This window comes from Oncorhynchus keta, chromosome 30 (genome assembly GCF_023373465.1).
Source record: "Oncorhynchus keta strain PuntledgeMale-10-30-2019 chromosome 30, Oket_V2, whole genome shotgun sequence".
In the NCBI taxonomy this organism is placed as follows: Eukaryota; Metazoa; Chordata; class Actinopteri; order Salmoniformes; family Salmonidae; genus Oncorhynchus; species Oncorhynchus keta.
In genome coordinates, this window is record NC_068450.1 from 39,630,420 (window position 1) to 39,652,597 (window position 22,178).

Consider the following 22,178-nt stretch of genomic DNA (forward strand, 5'->3'; position numbering starts at 1 on the left):
TGTTGTCACCAACCCAGAGAAATAAGTAGCATTGGCTTTCAGTGTTTTTTTTAAACACACAAAGACAAGCTAGCCTACTGTATCATGATATTTTACGTAAAATGGAATCTGACATGTGGGAAGGAGGAGTCACCTTGAGGTAGTGACAGTAGTTTTTGTGGCATCAGTCCAGAGTTACCTGATCGTGCTGACACAAGTACTCTTATGATTCAGAGGGCGCCTGGAAGAAAAACTGTTGATTGAGTGCAGGGGCCATGTATCACCTGTATAAAGGGCTCTTGAGACAAGCCAGAGCAGACTTTGCTGCACAAACACGACTTCAAACCACATGCATGAAAAGCCGCCATTCCTTGATACGGGTCAGTCACCTTAATGACTGCTCTGTTCGTATGTAGTCTTAACAAAATACTTGAACCGGCATAAGGTTGCAACACTAATTATCACCATCACCATCACTTTTCAAAGAGAAGGACAGGTGACAAACCAACAATAATATTTAATTGATGTAGAATAAACAAAAATGTCAAATCCTTAATAGGAATGAAGAATACATTAATGTGAACCCTTAAAAGTGGTCCTGTTCTTTTGACCCACAGCAACACATTACATTAAGTCTTGTACCTAGTAGTGACATTGTTATTTTTACACAACAACACTGAATCAACATGTTGAAGATAGTATTTTTTATTTTTTTTGCTTAGCAATGGCGTTGAGTGATTTCTGTAATTAGAGAAATATGCACAGGTCCTTATTGCAAACACGACTTCATTACTGTGCAATAACAGAAGTAGTAATGCTATTGTAGTAGATAGTGTTACAACACAAGTATAAACGCAATTGTATGTCATGTAAAGTGTTACACACCATTACAAAACAGCAGCATCATACTACAGTAATGTTCCAATCTCTGCAAGTATCACACATACAGACTTATTTTTTAAAGTTATTTGCAATGTCTCCATCTAGCGGACGTAAACCAAAGTGTATGTTTCCCCCTTTTTGTCCCACCCCAGTCTTTGATTCGATTGGACGTTTGATTTCCACTACTACCTTTTCAGCTATCCCATTGGCTTACTGAATGTCACTTGCTTTTACGGAACAGAACAATAACATCCAGGGGAAAATGGCTGACGATAGCGTTCCAGATATAACCAGATTTCAAATGTATTTATTTGGTGAGCACGTCTGCACTGCCAAGTTTAATTTTAGTGAACTGTTAGTAATAACAGACATGAGTCTTTCGTTGTGTAGCTAGCTATAGCTGTCCCAAACACACCATATGTATCTAGCTAGTTCAATTTAAGCTAGGTAACAGTAATGTGCTTCTCGCGCCAATTAAACAAACCACTCTTGGTTTGCGTTTTAGCAAGCTAACAGGCTAACTAGATGAATTTGTTGTCAATGATAATGTTATATTTCCGTTTTCAATTGTAGTACGCCAACAGCTATTTGCTTTGAGTTTGCTAACCCATGTGTTGTCAACTTAAGGTTGTACACTCAAATCGGACAGAAAGGAGTTCAAAGTTGAGGAGGAGGATGATGCGGATCATCAGCTGTCACTCAAAGCAGTAAGATCATCACTATGCCAATTTTGAGCCCGAACTTGTTAGACGAGAGCAGCATTTCCCAAACTCGGTGCACGTTTTTGCCCTAGCACTACACAGCTGATTCAAATGATCAATGCTTAATGGTTAGTTGATTATTTGAATCAGCTGTGTAGTGCTAGGACAAAAAAAAGACGAGTTTGAGGAACCCTGGACTAGAGAATATCATAACGCTGTACTTGGCCAAAGGTTAATTATTTAGTTTTTAAAAAAATAATAAAATGTCCTGACAAACGATACATGCATTAAAAAGGTCCATCGGGATTAGGTCTTGACAACTGACACGTTTCAATTAAACTACACTGTGAGAGTTTCTGTAATTGGAATGTTTTTATATATTCTTCATCGATTCCTTTTATTTGTACACTTTCTGCAGTATATTTATCTTTGCACCTGTGCAAAAATGTGCAACTGTTAGAGAAGAATGTAAGACATACATTGCTTATGCATACATTGCATGTACCAAGTTCACCTTTGTCAATATTATAAATGTCATAAAACGTGACTAATAATACAATGAATACAATATCTAGTCATAGTTCTTTGATGTGTATTTAAAGGAATAACATTTTAATCAACAATGTGTTTTCTTATACTTAGCTAACCTTTTCCTACCATTGCAAATGACTCAGTCCCTGTCCTCAAAATGGATATCATCATAGTAATGTTCTTTCAGTCACTCTCCCTTTTTGCCACCAAGCAGAGGTGATAGCTGACAGAGAAATGTGGGAGACTGTAGGTTGCTGGCGTGTTCCAACGTGGTCGAAACATACAGTATCATATCTGTGAAACAGCTGTGTGTGTGTTGGTGTTGCAGGTGTGCCTGGGTGCTGAGGCAGAGGATAAGTTTCACACGGTGGAGATCGAGGGCGTCACATACGACGGAAAGACCACCAAAATTCCACTGGCTGTGCTGAAGCCGTCTGTGCTGCCCTCTGTGAGTGTTTTAGAATGATGAATCGCCATAGTTCTGTGCTGTTACTTACCTGAAGCTTCTTTTAGCCCTGTCCGTTATTCCACTTTTATAATAGTGAAAAGCACTCAACTCCATTACCATGCAATTACTAAGCAATTACTAAAATAACGTGTTGTTACTGTAGTAATTACAGTGTTACTACGACATAGGTCTACAAAGATGCTACAGGTATGTTTGGCCATGATACAAGCCACAACACTGCTGGATGCAATGAACCACACAACCCATTTCCAAGGTTTTCACATGATTTTGCACACACTACATTGGTGGCTCTAGAGACAGCTACTTACGCTTGTTAATGACTCTGAAGCAGACCATGAGCGGCTATGTCTCCATTATGTCAGGCTTGTTGCTCCTAAAGTAATCCAGTTTCCACCTATTAAATGGAAAATATGACTGCTGCCCTGATCCAGAGAACACTGTCACCATTGCTTGATCTTTGGGGATTTAGGCTGGGTATCAGTATAAGCAATTTTGTGACAACTGCTGATGTAAAAAGGGCTTTATAAAATACATTTGATTGATTGTCTCTGTTTATGACCTCCATTGTTTAAACATGCTTGGCTTGTTGCCTTCTGCATAGCTCGGGCCAATGTTACAAGCTAGTGTGTATTTTGGTTCTGGTTCAGGGCTTGAAAAACACTAGCTGTGAGAGGATAATTATGTTATTTATGGAAGTTATAACTACCTGACCACTTTTACAGTAGTTATTCACATACATCTGTGTTTTGTTTGGTTGCTATCGCAACCAGAACAATGGCCTGGCAGTTTGGAATTCACATTCACAACTGTCTGGCAGCACCCACTTCTTTAATGTTTAGCAAGCAGATACATCTGAATAGATGTTTTGATAAGATAATGTAGTAATAGATCATTTGATAAGACACCTTTGCTTGCAGGTGTGTGGGATCCTCCCTCCCTTCCTCAAGTTGAATGTACATTCTGTAATAAATGTAGTTTGTGACGTTGAACATCTATGGATTTTTTGTTGAATCGACTTCCTTATTTTATTCCTAATTTTGGCAGATGAGTTTAGGAGGGTTTGGGATCACCCCTCCAGTAACCTTCCGCCTCCAGTCTGGCTGTGGACCAGTGTACATCAGTGGACAGCATTTTATCAGTGAGTGACTTAATTTGCACTCTGCTGATTTAGTTGTTTCTATACTCTCTTTGGGCTAGATATAAGGTGACATTTTTGACAGTACAAGACAGCAGCAGCAGCATTGAGATTAGGTGTAAGATAATCTCAATTTGTAGATGTGAAGGACTCTGATGACGAAGAAGAGGAAAACAGCTCGTCACCTGTGAAGAAGAGGCCATCAAGCTTGACCTCAGGGAAGCGTCCAGCTCCGGTATGTTCCTCCTGATGTTTACTTAGCTCATTATTGGATGGGATTCAACTGCATGCATTTAGGTCCAAAATGATTGGCACCCTTGATAAAGCCAAAACAGACTCAAAAATAAATAATACAAATACTGAGCTATACAAATACTGTATTCTTAAAAATAACAATGGTAAATTATGTTATTTTATTCTAATTCTCTGAGAAAGACAACAAATAATAATAGATAAATAAAATTATAGGGGTCAAAATTATTGGCACCCTTATTTTCAATACCTTTCACTACTTCACATTGCGAGGATAATGTCACTGAGGCTTTTTGTCAAATGTTTTATGAGATAATGGAGAACATATTGGGAAAAACCGTAGAGCATTCCTCCACACAGAATCTTTCCAGATCCTTGATCAAGTTCATGATGCCGTTAACCTTAACAAGGGCCCCAGGACCATTGGAAGCAAAATAGCCCCATAACATCAAAGATCCACCACCATATTTTACAGTAGGTATGGGGTTCTTTTCTGCATATGCATCGTTCTTTCAATGCCAAATCCACCAATGATCTGTTGTCATGTTGTCTGACCATAGCACTGGTTCTAATCCAAGTGTCAATGCCATTTAGCAAACTCCAGACATTTACATCAAATCAATAAACTTTTTCGCATACACATGTTTAGCAGATGTTATTGTGGGTGTCGCAAAATGCTTGTGTTCCTATCTAACGATACACAACAATACACACAAATCTAAAAGTAAAACAATGGAATTAAGACATTAAAAAAAATATTAGGACGAGCAATGTCTGAGTCCTGAGTATAAATATATACAGTATATATGTGATGGGATGTATAGACTTTATGGACAGTGTGGATACGATATATAGTATATCAGTGTTCCATGATTAAAGTGACCAGTGCAGTTATCCTTGCAAGGTGAGGTATTGAAAGATATAGAAAACAGGGGTGCCGATCATTTTGAATACTATCTTTTTGAGAGAAAAAATATTACTTTTTGAACCAAATCTCTTTCACTGAGCAATTGTATAAAAAATATATAATTTCCCAATTTTTTTGGAGCGTACAATAATAGCTCAGTATTTGTATTCTTTATTTTGTAGTCTTTTTTTGCTAATCTTTATCAAGGGTGCCAATAATTTTTGTCCTGAATACATACTGTACCATATTCCTCAGCAGGTCTTTTTTATTACCAAAAGTTAGAAAATATTGTATCCCTTTGCAGAAGAAACTGAAAATGGAGTCAAATGATGATGATGATAGCGATGAAGATGACGACGATGATGAGTATGAATCTTCTTTTTTGTATTTTAGGTTTGTTGGTGTGTGTCTTGCGTCATGTATCTTTGTTGGACTACCATTAGATAAGGTGACATACATTTTCGTGTTCTATTCTTTTGTAGTGACGATGACAACGACGATGATAGTGATGAAGATGAGAGTGACGTGAAAGTACAGAAGGTCCCAGTCAAACCAACCATAAAGAAAGTAAGCCCTTTTATTCTGTTCTACTAAAAACATGACACTGGGCATAGATGATGTATCTTATGTGTCCACTAGGTGTCATGCTAGACAAGGACTTGTCCATGTAGCAGAGCATGCCAATAGACCACGTTCACATAGGCAGCCCATTTCTGATATTCTTCCCACTAAATTGGTCTTAAACCAATCACATCAGGTCTTTTCATATCAGATCTTTTTCAGGGCTAATCCGATTGGTCAAAAGACAAATTAGTGTGTGTGTGGGGGGGGGGGCTGAATTGGGCTGCCTGTCTAAACACAGCCTTAGATCCAAAAAGTACTGTTATGTTGATATTTTGCAGACGAGAGCATACATTTTTTTGCTGGTCCCCCATGGGAATCGAACCCACAACCCTGGTGTTGTAAGCGCCATGCTCTACCAGCTGAGCCACACGGGACCTTCTTAGAAAGTTAGGATTGTGACATATTGTAGGCATATTATATTTGATATATTTTTTGTTGTTTAACATCATGTCTTATTTGTGTAGTGCATATTGGTGTCAAATACAATTTTGTAAATGTTTCATAGTTATTGCATGTTCTGTAAACTAGACATGTTTTTAGCTCTTTCATTTCTGCACCCGTTGACCTGCGGCCATTTTGCTCGAGACGGAGCGGAGGAAACTTTTTCATCTTGTTCCCTCTTGTACCCATCTGTTTTTTCGAGACTAAAGCACAGGGTCCGCCGGGTATAATGATGGGATTTCTCCTCTGTAATCTACCTGAGCACTCTACCAGCACTGTGCAGAGTGAGACACATACTATCGCAGTAAAGACAACTCGACAAACACAGCCTACAAGTCTAGGCATTGGGAGTTCCTATTTCCCCCACCCCGCCCCCCCCACCCCCTCTCCTCGATAAGGCACCCAGAACTCCATGTCCTGTCCCTCAGTCCTCCCACCTTTCTCTTTCGTTGCTCTGTTTATCCTCTCTTTCTCTGATACCCCCTTCTCTTGTTCAACAGTCCGTCATTGCACCTGGCCTTTGTCTTTGAACAGTGTGCGTGTTCGCGTGTGCCTGTGTGTGTGTGTGTGTGTGTATCATTGTGTGGGTGTGTCTGTTTGTGATTTTAAAGGCAGCGTCCAAGTCTTAACTGTGCCAGACCGCGAGAGATCAAAGCAGGGCAGATGCACATACCTGCGACATGAGCACTGATTCTAGCCCCAGAGCCAGACGACAGCTGAGCATTTCGGTCACCTGTTGATTTATTCTGCTACACACACAGCTCCTCTCGTTCATTAATTATTTATTTGTCTTTTCTTCTACTTCCTCTTCTTTTCTTTGCTCTCTGTCTCTTTGTCATGCTCATACTGTATTATAATGATGAGCAGTGGCAGCATGGATATTAATATGCTTCCTGGGTTGAAACACAGAGGACAGAGAGCATACTAATTGCCCTCCTTTACTCCCCAACGACCTCCTTTACTGATCTGACTGAAGTAGTGTACAGACAGACGGACAGTGAGATAAATGCTGTTCAAACTGAAAAGTATTAAAAGTGCTATGGTCTATTCTGACAAAAGCAACACTTTTTTTTGCAGTGTCAACATGTCCTCCCAAATGAAACGATTACTGTAATTGGATTTTCGATTGTGTATAGTGCTTCCCGCATCTCTCCCAACTAATGCTGTTGTCTCTCAGAGCCCGGAGCCTTTGGGGCAGAAGCCTAAAAGTGTGACATTGGCGCAGAATGGCTCATCAGGGAATCAAGGGGGACCATTGGCTAAACCTCAAACCAAGGTAGGTAGACTTTTATACCTGTTTAGGCCTCTTTAGGCCATGATGCCAGAGTAATTACGCACATCCAAATGAAGCACTGTTGGCTGCTCCCAAAAGTGGTATTTTCATTTGCCAGATAAATTGTAGAGTTTTCAATCTATGGGAAAAGGTAATGTGATTCCAAAACAGTCCTAGAGCTGAGGAGGCAATGAGAGTTTCCAAGGAGTTGTTTGTGGTTAGGCAATCCCAAAGCAGACAGTTTAAGGGGGCATTTGTGGTCTGGGCTTCAAAACAAACTCCTGGAAAACACATGTTCTCTGCCAGCTAGTTTAGAAAGAAGATTCTTAAGGTCGGCATTATGCTGCTGAACATGAAAAATTGTAGACATCTTTCGCCATATAGGAGTTGTGATGTGTAGCGAACAGACGCATCAGCTGTTTCCTTCCATGAAATTGTTCATGCGGAACAATATAGAAAATCCTGCGGGCTCTAGAGACATTTCTGTTGCCAGTCTTGTCACAAGAGACGAGATTAAATTTTTAAATGTAAATAAAAAAAATGAAAACCTGTACATTTTCATAGTAGTTACATTTGAATGTTCATGTCAAGACAAATATTTATAAGACTTGTCTGCTTATAAGACCACTGTCCCAGAGGTACTTGCCAGACTCTCAGCAAGCTGCATGGAATCAAAGCACAGCAAAGAATGTGATGAATCCAAGTAGCAATTAGCTCTAGACTGGTACTTCATTTCTCAGGTGGAATGTCTTGGACGACAGCCTTACAAACCCAAGGATTGAACTCTCTCTGTGTTAAACAAACACATCTGACCCCTGAACACGTTTCCCAGGACGGGGTTTAAGACCACGACCCCTCGGCCTGACCTACCGTTTTGGGTTGAAGACCACTTTGATGCTAAAATGTCCCTCCCCCCACCTCCCACCTTTGCAACCTTCTCATTTTCCACCCGTCCTTAAGAATGCCCTAATCAGCCCCCACCCCCGTAGCCCCCCAAATGACTCCAGCTTGATTTTAAACATTACCAGTGACCTGTCATTTCTCTCTTGTATTGACATAACATATGCTAGACTTTGATGAGCATTAATCAAGATAGAAATTAACCATGTGAGAATCTCTTATTTCGTTTTTTCAAAACTTGATAGCAGTGTCTCAAAAAGTCAAAATGTCCTTTTCTCTCAAACAATATGTAAGGTAAAACGCATAAAACACTTCCTGTCATGACAAGAAATGATCAAAATCCTCCTAGAACATTGTTTCGGACAGAAAACTGTACCCTTTGTCTGTGATGTCAGACGCTAATGCACAATAAGGTGAGACTTGCTATGCTAATCACCCGGGGCATTGCGTAGCCCTCAGGGAAGCGTGCAGTGTGTGGTAGAGCGCGCTGACTAATCTATTTAATTCTGTAATGGCCGCTGTTCAGCACGTTACGACAGCCGTTGTTAAAGTGCTAGCGTGGATTAACCAGCAGGCTAACCTCTGAAACCTGCCAGTTTAACTCCCCAGTCCCACCCTACCTAATCCTAACCCCGACCCCCCCAGCCCTCAGCCACCCCTCCCTCCCTCTCTCCCTCTCAAACAGCCTCCTAACACCCCTCGCTTCCTGTACACACCTTCTCCCAATTGCTCTCATTACGGGTGTTTGATGCCTGGGGCAGCAGGCAGGTTGCTCCCAGATGCCCCTGAGGTTGGAGGAAGCAGGCGTTTTCTTTGTGCAGGTGACTGGTCATTAGGGTGGCTCGTCAGATCCTTTGCCAGTGCCTCTCACCATACTTCTAAACTCTTTGCCTCGTCATCTACTGTTTTTGGTGGAGCGAAGTGGGTCGATATGACTGCCGTTCAAGTTTGTCGGTCTGAATTTTATAGTCGGTAGTGTCTTAGTACTTTTTGATTGATGGAAGTGGAAGCAGGCTGCCTGTTCTGTGGTGATGCCTCCGAGCATGCGCCACGGTCGTAAAGCTGTAAGATGCTCTGCCTGGGATCTTCCTTGGAAGACATAAATCTTCACTATTGGCAAATGTTTTATTTTATGTTTTCACAAAAACAATTATCACAGTGCAGTTAGCACAAAACCTATAATATTATGTGTTATAGCCTAACTAGACAATAGGCTATAAAGGCCTGGGGAAAGTTGTGTAAAGTTAGCCGGCAAGTGAGGCTGAACATCTCCGCTGTTTTGGTGCCCTGGCTACCACTCTGAACAGCATGAAGCGAACCCATGCACATGCACCCATACTGTGTGTGACTGTGTGAGAGTCTCAAGTGTTGCATCTCACTCATCTCATAAGTATCCTATCCTATTCATTGATAGTAGGCCCTGCTTTACTGAAATTGTGAGACATTACAAGCCAAGAAATTGCGAGATATACAGTTGAATTCGGAAGTTTACATACATTTAGGTTGGAGTCATTAAAAGTTGTTTTTCAACCACTCCACAAATTTCTTGTAAACAAACTATAGTTTTGGCAAGTCGGTTAGGACTTCTACTTTGTGCATATCACAAGTAATTGTTACAACAATTGTTTGGAGACAGATTATTTAACTTATAATTCACTCTATCACAGTTCCAGTGGGTCAGAAGTTTACATACACTAATTTGACTGTGCCTTTAAACAGCTTGGAAAATTCCAGAAAATGATGTCATGGCTTTAGAAGCTTCTGATAGGCTAATTGACATAATTTGAGTCATTTTGAGGTGTACCTGTGGATGTATTTCAAGGCCTACCTTCAAGCTCAGTGCCTCTTTGCTTGACATCATGGGAAAATCAAAAGAAATCAGCCAAGACCTCAGAAAAAAATTGTAGACCTCCACAAGTCTGGTTCATCCTTGGGAACAATTTCCAAATGCCTGAAGGTACCATGTTCATCTGTACAAACAATAGTACGCAAGTATAAACACCATGAGACCACGCAGCTGTCATACCGCTCAGGAAGGAGATGCGTTCTGTCTCCTGGAAATGAACGTACTTTGGTGCGAAAAGTGTAAATGTCCTCAGAAATGTCCTCTGGTCTGATGAAACAAAAATAGAACTGTTTGGCCATAATGACCATCGTTATGTTTGGAGGAAAAAAAGGGACGCTTGCAAGCCGAAGAACACCATCCCAACCGTGAAGCACGGGGGTGGCAGCATCATGTTTTGGGGGGTGCTTTACTGCAGGAGGGACTGGTGCACTTCACAAAATCCGTCAGGAAGCTGAAGCTTGGTCGCAAGTGGGTTTCTTAATTGACAATGACCCAAAGTGTATTCCCAAAGTTGTGGAGGCCTACAAACCTGACTTAGTTACACCAGCTCTGTCAGGAGGAACGGGCCAAAATTCATTGTGGGAAGCTTGTGGAAGGCTACCCGAAATGTTTGAACATTTTACTAGGATTTAATGTCAGGAATTGTGAAAAACCGAGTTTAAATGTATTTGGCTAAAGTGTATGTAAACTTCTGACTTCAACTGTAGCATTCCATTGCGAGATACATCTTTTGATTGCCTATAAACTGTTACAGACCTATATCCATCCTGCCCTGCCTTTCTAAAATCTTCGAAAGCCAAGTTAACAAACAGATCACCGACCATTTTGAATCCCACCGTACCTTTTCCACTATGCAATCTGGTTTCCGAGTTGGTCATGGGTGCACCTCAGCCACACTCAAGGTCCTAAACGATATCATAACCGCCATCGTTAAAGACAGTACTGTGCAGCTGTCTTCATCAACCTGGCCAAGGCTTTCGACTGTCAATCACCACATTCTTATCGGCAGACTCAATAGCCTTGGGTTCTCAAATGACTGCCTCGCCTGGTTCACCAGCTACTTCTCAGATAGAGTTCAGTGTGTCAAATCGGAGGGCCTGTTGTCCGGACATCTGGCAGTCTCTATGTAGCCTCCAACTGCTTTTAAATGCTAGTAAAACTAAATGCATGCTCTTCAACCGATTGTTGCCCGCACCCGCCCGACTAGCATCACTACTCTGGACGGTTCTGACTTAGAATATGTGGACAACTACAAATACCTAGGTGTCTGGTTAGTCTGTAAACTCTCCTTTTAGAATAGTTATTATATTTTCATGATTACTACACCAAAGTGTGTTGCTCTAAATTGCAATTGCAACATTTGTAGGAAAGGCAGAAACGTATGAGTCAGAACCGTGCACTAGGCCTATCTTTTTTTATTTAGTTTTATTTCATTTGTATTTCACATTTATTTCACCAGGTAGGCCAGTTGAGAACAAGTTCTCATTTACAAGAGGGTGCCTTGTCCTGTTTCTGAAATCGACTTTCATCCCAGTCACCAGCAGCAGAGCATTTGCGTTGGTGCATGTCTGACATCAATGTGTGCGCAATTACAATGATAATTTAATGTGTAATGGTGTAATGGAATGTTTTGCCTTGTGGTAGGTTTTGTGGGTTTTGACACTCTTATGTAGGTGTCATAACCAGCCATAAAAGAACTACCATGGTAGGTTTTGTGGGTTTTTACACTCCTATGGAGGTATCATAACCAGCTATAAAATGATGTCACAACAGGTCTAAATATATGTGTCATGACAGTGTTATGACCATATGATAACAGGTTATGACAAGTTATGTTTGTTGTTATGACATATAATGACATGATTATGATTGTGTCATAGCGTGTTATGACACTGGGTGTCAACAAAAGTGTTACCAAGTAAACAATAAAAATGGACGTTACACACGGCATATCACATTTAACAAACTAAACATTGAAATGCAGTCGAGGAATCAATTATTTTTGAGTCGACTCTCAATCACTACTTCATTGTCGTTAACAGTTGGGAAAATGGCAGGGAAAGGCAAGCAACCGCAGTGAAGTCCTGTATGACAATACTTTGAGAAGGAAATGCTAACTTTGTGAGGGGGAATTGAGGTACAGTAATGGTAGTACAGGTGCAATGTTTAACAATCTGAAAGGGACGCACCATGAGACCCAAACCGTTGCTGGCAGCAGCATTGTGAATTCACATGGAATTTTAAGATAAAAAAAAAATGTTTTTACTGAAAATCAAAGAAAAAAAATGTGTTGTTTGAACATTGTCCATTTCACACATCCCTAATGTGCACCTGTGTCTTACCCACCTGATCACGATTGTTTTTATCCCATCGCAAATTTGCCCAATTTTTCAATGGTTCTGCATTGTTCTATTTTAATTAAGTTGAGCTCTATTGTTTTATCAATAAAAACAGGACTTTTTTTGTCCTGGTCTTGAGAGTGGAAGTTTCTCAGCGAAATGTCTTTTGTCTCCTTACCTGGCCCCAAAGCCCTCCTACAAGACACCAAAGGAACAATTACTACCTCAGACAGTCTGACTTAGCCGGCAGAAGTGTCATCATGACCATGTATTTGTAGCGAAGACGAGCGAATCGGAGACAAGCGATTACATCAAATGATAGTGTGCAAGTGATTAAGTCACATGACCCGTGGCATCTGTAATAAGTGTCTGGCGCAGATTAAACAGCTTGCTCTGCTCTGTCTGTTTATCAGCTGTTTCAGTTCCACAGCTGTCCTTTGGAAGTAGAGAGCCGCCCCCCAAATAATAAATACGCCGGCCATTTCTTGGCCAGGAGCCAGTGGCATGTGGGTTTTTTCAAGTCGAAGGTGTGAGGGTGTGTGTGCATGTGTGTGTGCGTTTTTGCCCTCATATTTGATACCTTTCATCTGTGCGATGGAGGCCAAAAAAAGAGGTTCCTTTGTCCATCCCACAATCAAGATATGTGGTCTGTTAATATTTTGGGTAATGATCAGTTTACACAACTTTTAATATGTTCCAAATACAATGGAACACATCTACTTTCAATATGTTTCAAATGCAATGGTTTGAATTAGCGACATGCCTATTATATTCTCACTGTCCGGGTCCACACGCTTGTTGTGGAAGCACACCGCCTGATGTTTCCGTGGTGATTCTGAGTGACATGCCATTTGAATGTGCCAACTTTGAATATACTATCCTCATTTGCTCCCATCACCTCTTTAGCGTAGATTCTGCTATCTTTAAATCAGTTATTGTATGCTGAAATTTAACATTCAAAATAGCAAAGATTGTCTAAAAACCTTTTGACGTCACGTCAAAACACTAATACGCACAATCGGAGAGTCAATATGATACTTTTCACAAATGTTGCACAGAAGTATTTTTGACAGGTGCTGGTACGGGTAAAAAAAAATAAGGCAAGTGTCAAGTGTTCGCTAGGAGCAAAAATATCACTCCTTGGTCATAAAAAACAGAATGCTTTCTTATTGTTAGTTCCTCAGTCGCATGACAGAAAGTCTCTCCAAGAAGGTCCCTCTCCCCTAGTTTTAACACAGCTCCGTCCATCAATGAAACCCTGCAATCACAGTGGATTCCAGCCGGGCCTGCATGTAGCAACAGGCTCCCTGCTTGTATAACGCGAAGCCACGGTGTATGGCGTGTCAAATTGTATCACACTCACACACTCCTAATTGATGACTTCTGGGGCCTTGTCCGCCCAGCTCTGGACACACCTGTAGCCCTGTTAACGCCATGTTCACAGAGGACTCTCTGAGGCTCACACACACTGTATGCATGCCTGCATGCACACACATACACGCACAGACAAACAAACAAAGGGCCTCTTTGTGTTGTAAAGGAAAACAATGACGATGGAACTCAAAACGTTGTCAGTTTACATAACTGCTATGAGGGGGGAAAGTCTCTCACCACTTTATAGAGCCTCTGGGTTCATAATATTACTCAATATTACTTCTCAAAGTGTTCGTTGGTAGCTTTTCACTCTTAGCTGTAGCGCAAAACGTTTAGGGAAATGTGAGCAAGCGGCCGCTGCGTTTCCCATTGTAGAATGACCCCTTTCACAGTGTCAGTCTAGGGGAGTTAACTAATATTTTAGTTTTTCTCTGTTGCTCAACGCTAAAGTTTGGGTTTGCCCTCTTCTGCTTGGAAGCAATAAAAGGATCATTTTTACCCCCCATATTTGTCAAAAGGTGCTGTAATTAGGGTAGAATTTTGTGTCCGTTTGCTTTAATCCCCTTCCAGCTGGCTGCTCAAGCTGTCCCTAATGGAGGAACCTCTCTCAGTTACACTAAATCGGTCAGGATAGGGGCTGTAGCCAGCATACTAAGCACAGGCTGGTCTTGGGCTCACAAGGCCAGTTCACTAGCTACCACCAATCGCATTGTTATGGGACAGTTGAAAATGGGCGAATGGCATAGATGCCCCTCATAGATACATTGATTGGATGTACATGAAGTGTTTTGGCCAGTAGAGAATGATTTTCTTATGTTGTCATGGTGGGAAGAGGAACACACTAAAGACCTACAGTACCAGTCAAAAGTTTGAACACACCTACTCATTCAAGGATTTTTCTTTATTTTATATATTTTCTACATTGTAGAATAATGAAAGACATCAAAACAATGTCATAATATATATGGAATCATGTAGTAACCAAAAAAGTCTAAATATATTTTATATTCTTCAAATAGCCACCCTTTGCCTTGATGACAGCTTTGCACACTCTTGGCATTCTCTCAACCATCATCACCTGTAATGCTTTTCCAACAGTCTTGAAGGAGTTCCCACTGCACATGTTGGCTGCTTTTCCTTCACTCTGCGGTCCAACTCATCCCAAACCATCTCAATTGGGTTGAGGTCAAGTGATCGTTGATGCCAGGTAATCTGATGCAACAGTCCATCACACTCCTTCTTGGTCAAATAGCCCTTTCACATCCTGGTGGTGTGTTGGGTCATTGTCCTTTTGAAAAACAAATGATAGTCCCACTAAGCGCAAACCAGATGGGATAGCATAGCGCTGAAAAATGCTGTGGTAGCCATGCTGGTAAGTGTGCCTTGAATGCAAAATAAATCACATACCGTGTCACCAGCAAAGCACCCACACACCATCACACCTCCTCCGCCATGCTTTACGTTGGGAACTACTCATGCGGAGATCATCCGTTCCCCTACTCTGCATCTCACAAAGACACGGCTATTGGAACCAAAATGTTCCAATTTGGACTCATCAGACCAAAGGACAGATTTACACCGGTCTAATGTCCATGGCTCGTGTTTCTTGGCCCAAGCAAGTCTCTTCTTATTATTGGTGTCCTTTAGTCGTGGTTTCTTTGCAGCAAATCGACCATGAAGGCCTGATTCACGCAGTCTCCTCTGAACAGTTGATGTTGAGATGTGTCTATTACTTGAACTCTGTGAAGCATTTATTTGGGCTGTAATTTCTGAGTCTGGTAACTCTAATGAACTTATCCTCTGCAGTAGATGTAACTCTGGGTCTTCCTTTCCTGTGGCGGTCGTCATGATAGCCAGTTTCATCATAGTGCTTGATGGTTTTTGCGACTGCACTTGAAGAAACTTTCACAGTTCTTGAGATTTTCCAGATTGATTGACCTTGTCTTAAAGTAATGATGGACTGTCGTTTCTCTGCTTATTTGAGCTGTTCTTGCCATAATATGGACTTGGTATTTTACGAAATAGCGCTATCTTCTGTATACCACCCCTACCTTTTCACAACACAACTGATTGGCTCAAACGCATTAAGGAAGAAATTCCACAAATTAACAAGCCACACCTGTTAATTGAAATGCATTCCAGGTGACTACCTCATGAAGCTGGTTGAGAGAATGCCAAGAATATGCAAAGCTGTCATCAAGGGAAAGGGTGGCTGCTTTGAAGAATTTAAAATATATTTTGATTTGTTTAAAACTTTTTGGCTTACTACATGATTCCATGTGTTATTTCATAGTTTTGATGTCTTCACCATTATACAACCATTATACAATCCATACAATGGAGAAAATAGTAAAAATACAGAAAAATCCTTTAATGAGTAGGTGTGTTCAAACTTTTGACTGGTACTGTATGTAGCCTACGTAGAAACAAGTGAATATTGACACCAATCTAAGCCTAAGTTTCAACTTTTCAGTTAGGCTAGTTAGTTACTGGAACAAGCACACCACTGAATGATACTTTGAATGATGTTGATCTTGATGACTTGCAGACACCAGTGGGAGGAAAAGACAAGAGTCAGAAGGAAAAGTCTGGAGCTGGCCCATCCAATGTTCTCACCGTGCCTGAAATCAAGAGCAAGCTAGCGTCGTTAGCCAAAGAGGTAACACGTTCATTTTAGGGTTATGCGGTATAATGTATTTTACTATAGACCGGTATTGATGCACGGAACTGTTTTTTTTTTTACCTTACCTTCTATAACTGTATTTCAATGTTTGGTTTGTTAAATGTAAAACATCACTCTGTTTGTATAGTTTATTCCTCTACTTGAATGGTCTTTCTCTCTCTCTCTCTCTCTCTCTCTCTCTCTCTCAACAACCCCCCCCCCCCTCCCCAAGTGACCTCGACCACAAGGTCACTTGGCGACCGTTCACTCTTCAGTGTGCATGGTCAATGCAACAATATGTTGATGACCACAATGTTGCTTTCTACTTTGTTTCTTAACCCTATCAGTCCCCGAGACCCCAGGAAACATCTGCTTTTCATTTTTCTGACATTCATTTATCTACATGTCCAGCCCTTATATTTAGCCTCACAATGAAGTGTTTTACCATTTTCTTTTCAGGACAACCAGGGCTACAGGTAGAACACAAAACAATTTGACATAAATGTCAATAAAAATATAAGGTCAGCCAAAGCATAAACCCGATAAAAAGGAATGTATATGAATGCTGTAAGTACAGAATAGTATTTATTTTTTATTACTTTTTTTGCCCACTGGGAAATTAATATCCAACGAGTCAGTGACAACTGTGTGGAGTTTGTGAAAGGAACTATGTGAGCTTATTACAGTATTATAGACCCTGGCCTTCTAATGACTCTTGTGTGTCTTGTGAGCGAAACAGAGCAAAACATTTGTGGGTTCGTGACAGTCTCAGCTTTTCATAAATAGTAATAATAATTCTTTAATAGTTTGTAGCTCAAACCATTCGGACTCTACAGACGTTTTTGTACAAAAGACCCAGCCCAGGCCCCTTCGGGGTCCACCCTTGTCTCACAAACACCACTCTAGCTCAGCCCCCGTTAATCACACAGACAAATTGTTAGTATCTATGGATGCAAAAGAAATCGTCGAATACAATGGTACAACTCGGAAGTCTTTAGCTCAAACACACTATGTTTAAAAGGGGTTAGAAGTCCAAAACGTGCCAGCCATACGGTGGGCCTCATTGAGTTAATATAAATCTGTTTTATATAAAGAGTTGTATATATTTACACTATTAGTTTGTGTATCTTACTGTCTACAAACCGCCAGTTTGTCTTTTCTGAGCAGGTTGTGGCTAAAATAAATTGTGTCAGCTGCTAATGCTAATCGCTAGTTAGCTGGCTAGCTAGCTAATTAATAAATGTACTCAGAGCAAACGTAGCTCGCTAATGCAGCCTAATACCAGTGCTGGAGTAGGCGTAAATTAGCATGTTGTTTGTGCATCAGTATCTTCTAAAATCAGAGAACTATGTTAGCTATGAAGTAAGAGAAAACATGTAATGTAGCCAAAGACTATAGGGTCCCACTCTCCTGGGAAACACTGACCAACACTTTTGTTCCTACCCTGTCACAATAACGCCTCCATAGAGATCCTATTACTATTCTAATTCCTAATTCTATGAACACCTCCCTGGCTTTTTCATTCGTTGTCATGTCAAACACTGTATTCAAAGTGCCCACATTACATTCTAACAATAGAATTAGAATAATCATTCTATTTTCAAGAGTTTACACAAGTGTTTAGATCTGAATCGCAAGTCAAATCGCAATAGCAATTTCTGGAGAAAAAAATATATATATTTTGCCCATATTGTGCAGCCAAAAGTAGCAGTGTGGAAATTATCTCAAATGAGAGCAACTTTTGGTTGAAGTTTGATTGAACAGTATAAAACATACAGAATGGAAAAAGCCCCATTGAAATCAGTTAGAATGTATGTGTTGACATCCTAGGGTCATGCACAACTCATAAAGTCAATTTAGAACGTATTATTGAAAAACAAAAATGTGAAAAATACGGTGGCTTGTGAAAGTATTCACCCCCCTTGGTATTTTTCCTATTTTCACCCCCCTTGGTATTTTTCCTATTTTCACCCCCCTTGGCATTTTTCCTATTTTCACCCCCCTTGGCATTTTTCCTATTTTCACCCCCCTTGGCATTACAACCTGGAATGAAAATAGATTTTGGGGGGTTTATCATTTGATTTACACAACATGCCTACCACTTTGAAAATGCTAAATATTTTTTATTGTGAAACAAACAAGAAATATGACAAACATACGTGGGATGTTCAAAGTTTTGGATATTTTTTTAGAACCCAACCCTGATCTGTACTTCTCCACAACTTTGTCCCTGACCTGTTTGGAGAGCTCCTTGGTCTTCATGGTGCCGCTTGCTTGGTGGTGCCCCTTTGCTTAGTGGTGTTGCAGACTCTGGGGCCTTTCAGGACAGGTGTATATTTACTGAGATCATGTGACAGATCATGTGACACTTATATTGCACACAGGTGGACTTTATTGAACTAATTATGAGACTTCTGAAGGTATTAGGTTGCAACAGATCTTATTTAGGAGCTTCATAGCAAAGGTGCATGCACCACTTTTCAGTTTTTTTGTTTTACATTTACATTTAAGTCATTTAGCAGACGCTCTTATCCAGAGCGACTTACAAATTGGTGCATTCACCTTATGACATCCAGTGGAACAGCCACTTTACAATAGTGCATCTAAATCTTTTAAGGGGGGGTGAGAAGGATTACTTTATCCTATCCTAGGTATTCCTTAAAGAGGTGGGGTTTCAGGTGTCTCCGGAAGGTGGTGATTGACTCATTTCATGAGTTTTATGAAACAAGTCATTTTTTAAATTTCACTTCACCAATTTGGACTATTTTGTGTATTTCCATGACAGGAAATCCAAATAAAAATCAATTTAAATGACAGGTTGTAATGCAACAAAATAGGAAAAATGCCAAGGGGGATGAATACTTTTGCAAGGCACTGTATTGTGATATCATATGTTGGTCTTATCGACCAGCCATAAGTAATTTTCATGCTTCACAGTTAAAGCTTAGAGCGCCAAGTCTTTAGCAAAAGTCCACAGGTTATCTTGTGGTGTTCTCTCCCTCTGCATGCTTCCATACATAACATGCCATAAACGCCAATGTCTGCTTGGCATCAAAGGTGTTCTCTGAAGATAATTCACATTGATGTCTTGTTTTTCCCACTGATTCCGTTCAAAAAGGGCTGCAGCAAAGCCTCAGTGGAACACATGAAACACATCCTCCATAGTTGTGTGGGAATAACCTCTGACCTCGCCAATTGTCACCAGGCCTGAGGTGGTGGGTGACTGACCACTGGCGCACACACAGCCATGTCATCATAGAGAGGGATTAGCTTCTCTCTTCCTCTTCCTCTCTTACAGTAACCTCTTCCAACTGTATTGGCAGAATCGGCTGTACAAGGCCCACCTCATATTTGCCTTGTGAATAAAACAGAATTGTAGGTTATACATGTTATTACACTGTAATAATGTTGTTTTTCCCTCTAGTGTGATTAAACATTAGTTTGATTAAATGTCTCACCCAGATTAAAAACATATTTACTGGCTCTTTTCCAATCAGGGAAAACCTCTTCCGAAGACCGAGGCAAAGTTTGAAAATTTTGCCAAAAGTTCTTTAAGGATGTCAGATAAAAAAGTAAGTATTCTTGTTGCCTTGATAGTGAAAGCATCTGCTGTAGCATCAGCATCGTATGTAGTTATAATAGACTGTTGACATGAATTGCTGAATAAAAAATCTGAAACATTGAAATGTATAACACACAACTTAGAAACTGTCCCAGTTATTTCAGATAGTTTTGTTGCAAAGTGTGTGTAGTGAAATATGTTCATCTTGGGTCTGCGCTCTCTTTTTGGGATGGAATGGGAGTAGACCTGCCAAGGCAAAGTCTTCCCCATTGATTTAATGTCGTAGTTCTCTCACAAGTGTGTCTTTTGTAGCCCTAATTAAGGGACTTGAGGTTTGTGAATGGTACCAGACTCTGTCATGTTCAAGGTCTTTGACCAACTGAAGGAATATTCCTCTAGATGAATCTAGGGCTACTGTACGTAATGCAGTAATGCAGGGACTTTATGTACACTGAAGATTGTTTTTACTCATGTCGATGCAGCACCCTAGCAGTATTTTACTTGGAGTATGTAAGTAGAGTCCTTTTATCTTGACCACATGGGGTCAAGATGGTGATGACACTGCATTCACTAATCACCATTTTATTCCAGTTTAGTTTCTGGGAAACTATTACAACTGGAATTGGAATGTTTTTGTCAAACAAGAACAAGCCCTCTTAAATGGTTGGGTGTGTGCTTGACTTGAGAGTGGGTGTGCGTGCACGCATGCTTTTGCGGTTGTATTTGCAAATGTGAACATTCAAATGTGTGTGTGTGCGTGTGTGTGTGCGTGTGCAAGATTGTGTGTGTGCACTAGGATGGGTCAGGTCACAGACCAGGCTGTCTTTTTATTGATGAGGAATCCTTTGAGATGAATCCAACAGCCTGACATATTAAGGCCTCCATTAAGAACATGCTGTCATCATCAGCAGTTGTTGTGCAGGTGAAAAGTCTTCAGACTGCAAGGTGCGGTCAGGGGAGGCTTGATCCCAATGTGTAGAAAACATCTGTGGAAGTGATTTGGTTCCGAAGCCAAAGACTCTGGGATGTGTCAGACTCGAGCACCTAGTCATTCTTTCTCCTATGTACTATAGCCCCCCACCTAACCCCTTGTACCCCTACATGCTGTCTCAATTCATTGTTCCCCAGGCATGGCATGGCAAGGCGCACAAAATACATTCTTTAGTAAAAAATCATAGCTCTCTGCTATGCAGCATGTAATTTGCATGCATTATAATTAGTTTCTCTCTATCTCTCTCTGTCTCATACAGGTGGTTAAAGACCTCTGGAACTTTGTACAAACATTGAAAACAGAGAAGAAATAAGTCATTGCATTTCTTACAGTTATGTATGATTTGTTTTGTTATCTCCTCTATGCTTTCCCCAAGAACATTGAAGCTCTAATGTTTTAACCCATTACTAAGAGCATCAGGGAATACATGTGTAACAATGCCCCCCTCTAAAGAAATGGTGTTAGCCTACTGTTGGTGTCCATCGGGGAGCCATAGGCCTTTGCACCATGTGGATGTTTTGCAAACTGTTTCATATGTTCAATCAAGTCCCTGCTTATTAAAGGAATAGTTCATACATGATTTTCTAATTACTAACTGTTGTTATTATTTAGTCATTTTCACCAGCATCTGGTTAGCTCAGAATGTTAGTATTCTTAGCATGTCCATTGGCAACGTTCCAAAATTACCATATCACTTCAGAGATTATCATTAGTAATTAAGGGAATGATTTCATTACCGTCGCTTTGTAATAATAACTGGGTTGCTCGACGAAAGCCTAGGTAATTGGGAAATGATGTTTTTTTTATCATGTACTTTGTTAACTGTACCTTTAATGAGGGAAGCAGGGTAGCCCAGTGGTTAGAGCGTTGGACTAGTAACCGGAAGGTTGCAAGTTCGAACCCCTGAGCTGACAAGGTACAAATCTGTTGTTCTGCCCCTGAACAGGCAGTTAACCCACTGTTCCTAGGCCGTCATTGAAATTAAGAATTTGTTCTTAACTGACTTGCCTGGTAAAATTAAACAAAATTTAAAAAACTGATGACATTGTTATTTGTAAATAGTAATTTAATGCGCTGTTATGGCAGCTTCAAAATACTGTAGATCGGTTATCGAAACAAACTCCTCTAGTTCTGGCTTGTGTATTTTTGTTTCTAATGTTCGGTTTAACATTGCTCTCTAATTTTGCATTGAGTTTTGTTTTCTTTACACTTTTGTATACTGTAACACATATACTGTAACACATTATGGAGGAGAATGGCAAATGTTTATTGAAGAGATTGCATCACTCATTGAGCTAAACTATCAATGA

General features: G+C 40.5%; 1 protein-coding gene across 1 annotated transcript; it reads left to right on the top strand.

Annotated features, from left to right (window-relative positions):
- Nucleotides 1-1,090: 1,090 nt before the first annotated feature.
- On the top strand, nucleotides 1,091-21,908 carry LOC118363563 (nucleophosmin-like). Its single transcript, XM_035744538.2, has 11 exons — nucleotides 1,091-1,175; nucleotides 1,489-1,568; nucleotides 2,422-2,541; nucleotides 3,607-3,700; nucleotides 3,838-3,932; nucleotides 5,161-5,222; nucleotides 5,339-5,423; nucleotides 7,099-7,197; nucleotides 16,202-16,312; nucleotides 19,813-19,887; nucleotides 21,128-21,908. Exons 1-11 carry the CDS (start codon nucleotides 1,124-1,126, stop codon nucleotides 21,179-21,181), a joined length of 927 nt encoding a protein of 308 aa, XP_035600431.1. The 5' UTR covers nucleotides 1,091-1,123; the 3' UTR covers nucleotides 21,182-21,908.
- The last annotated feature ends 270 nt before the right edge of the window (nucleotides 21,909-22,178 follow it).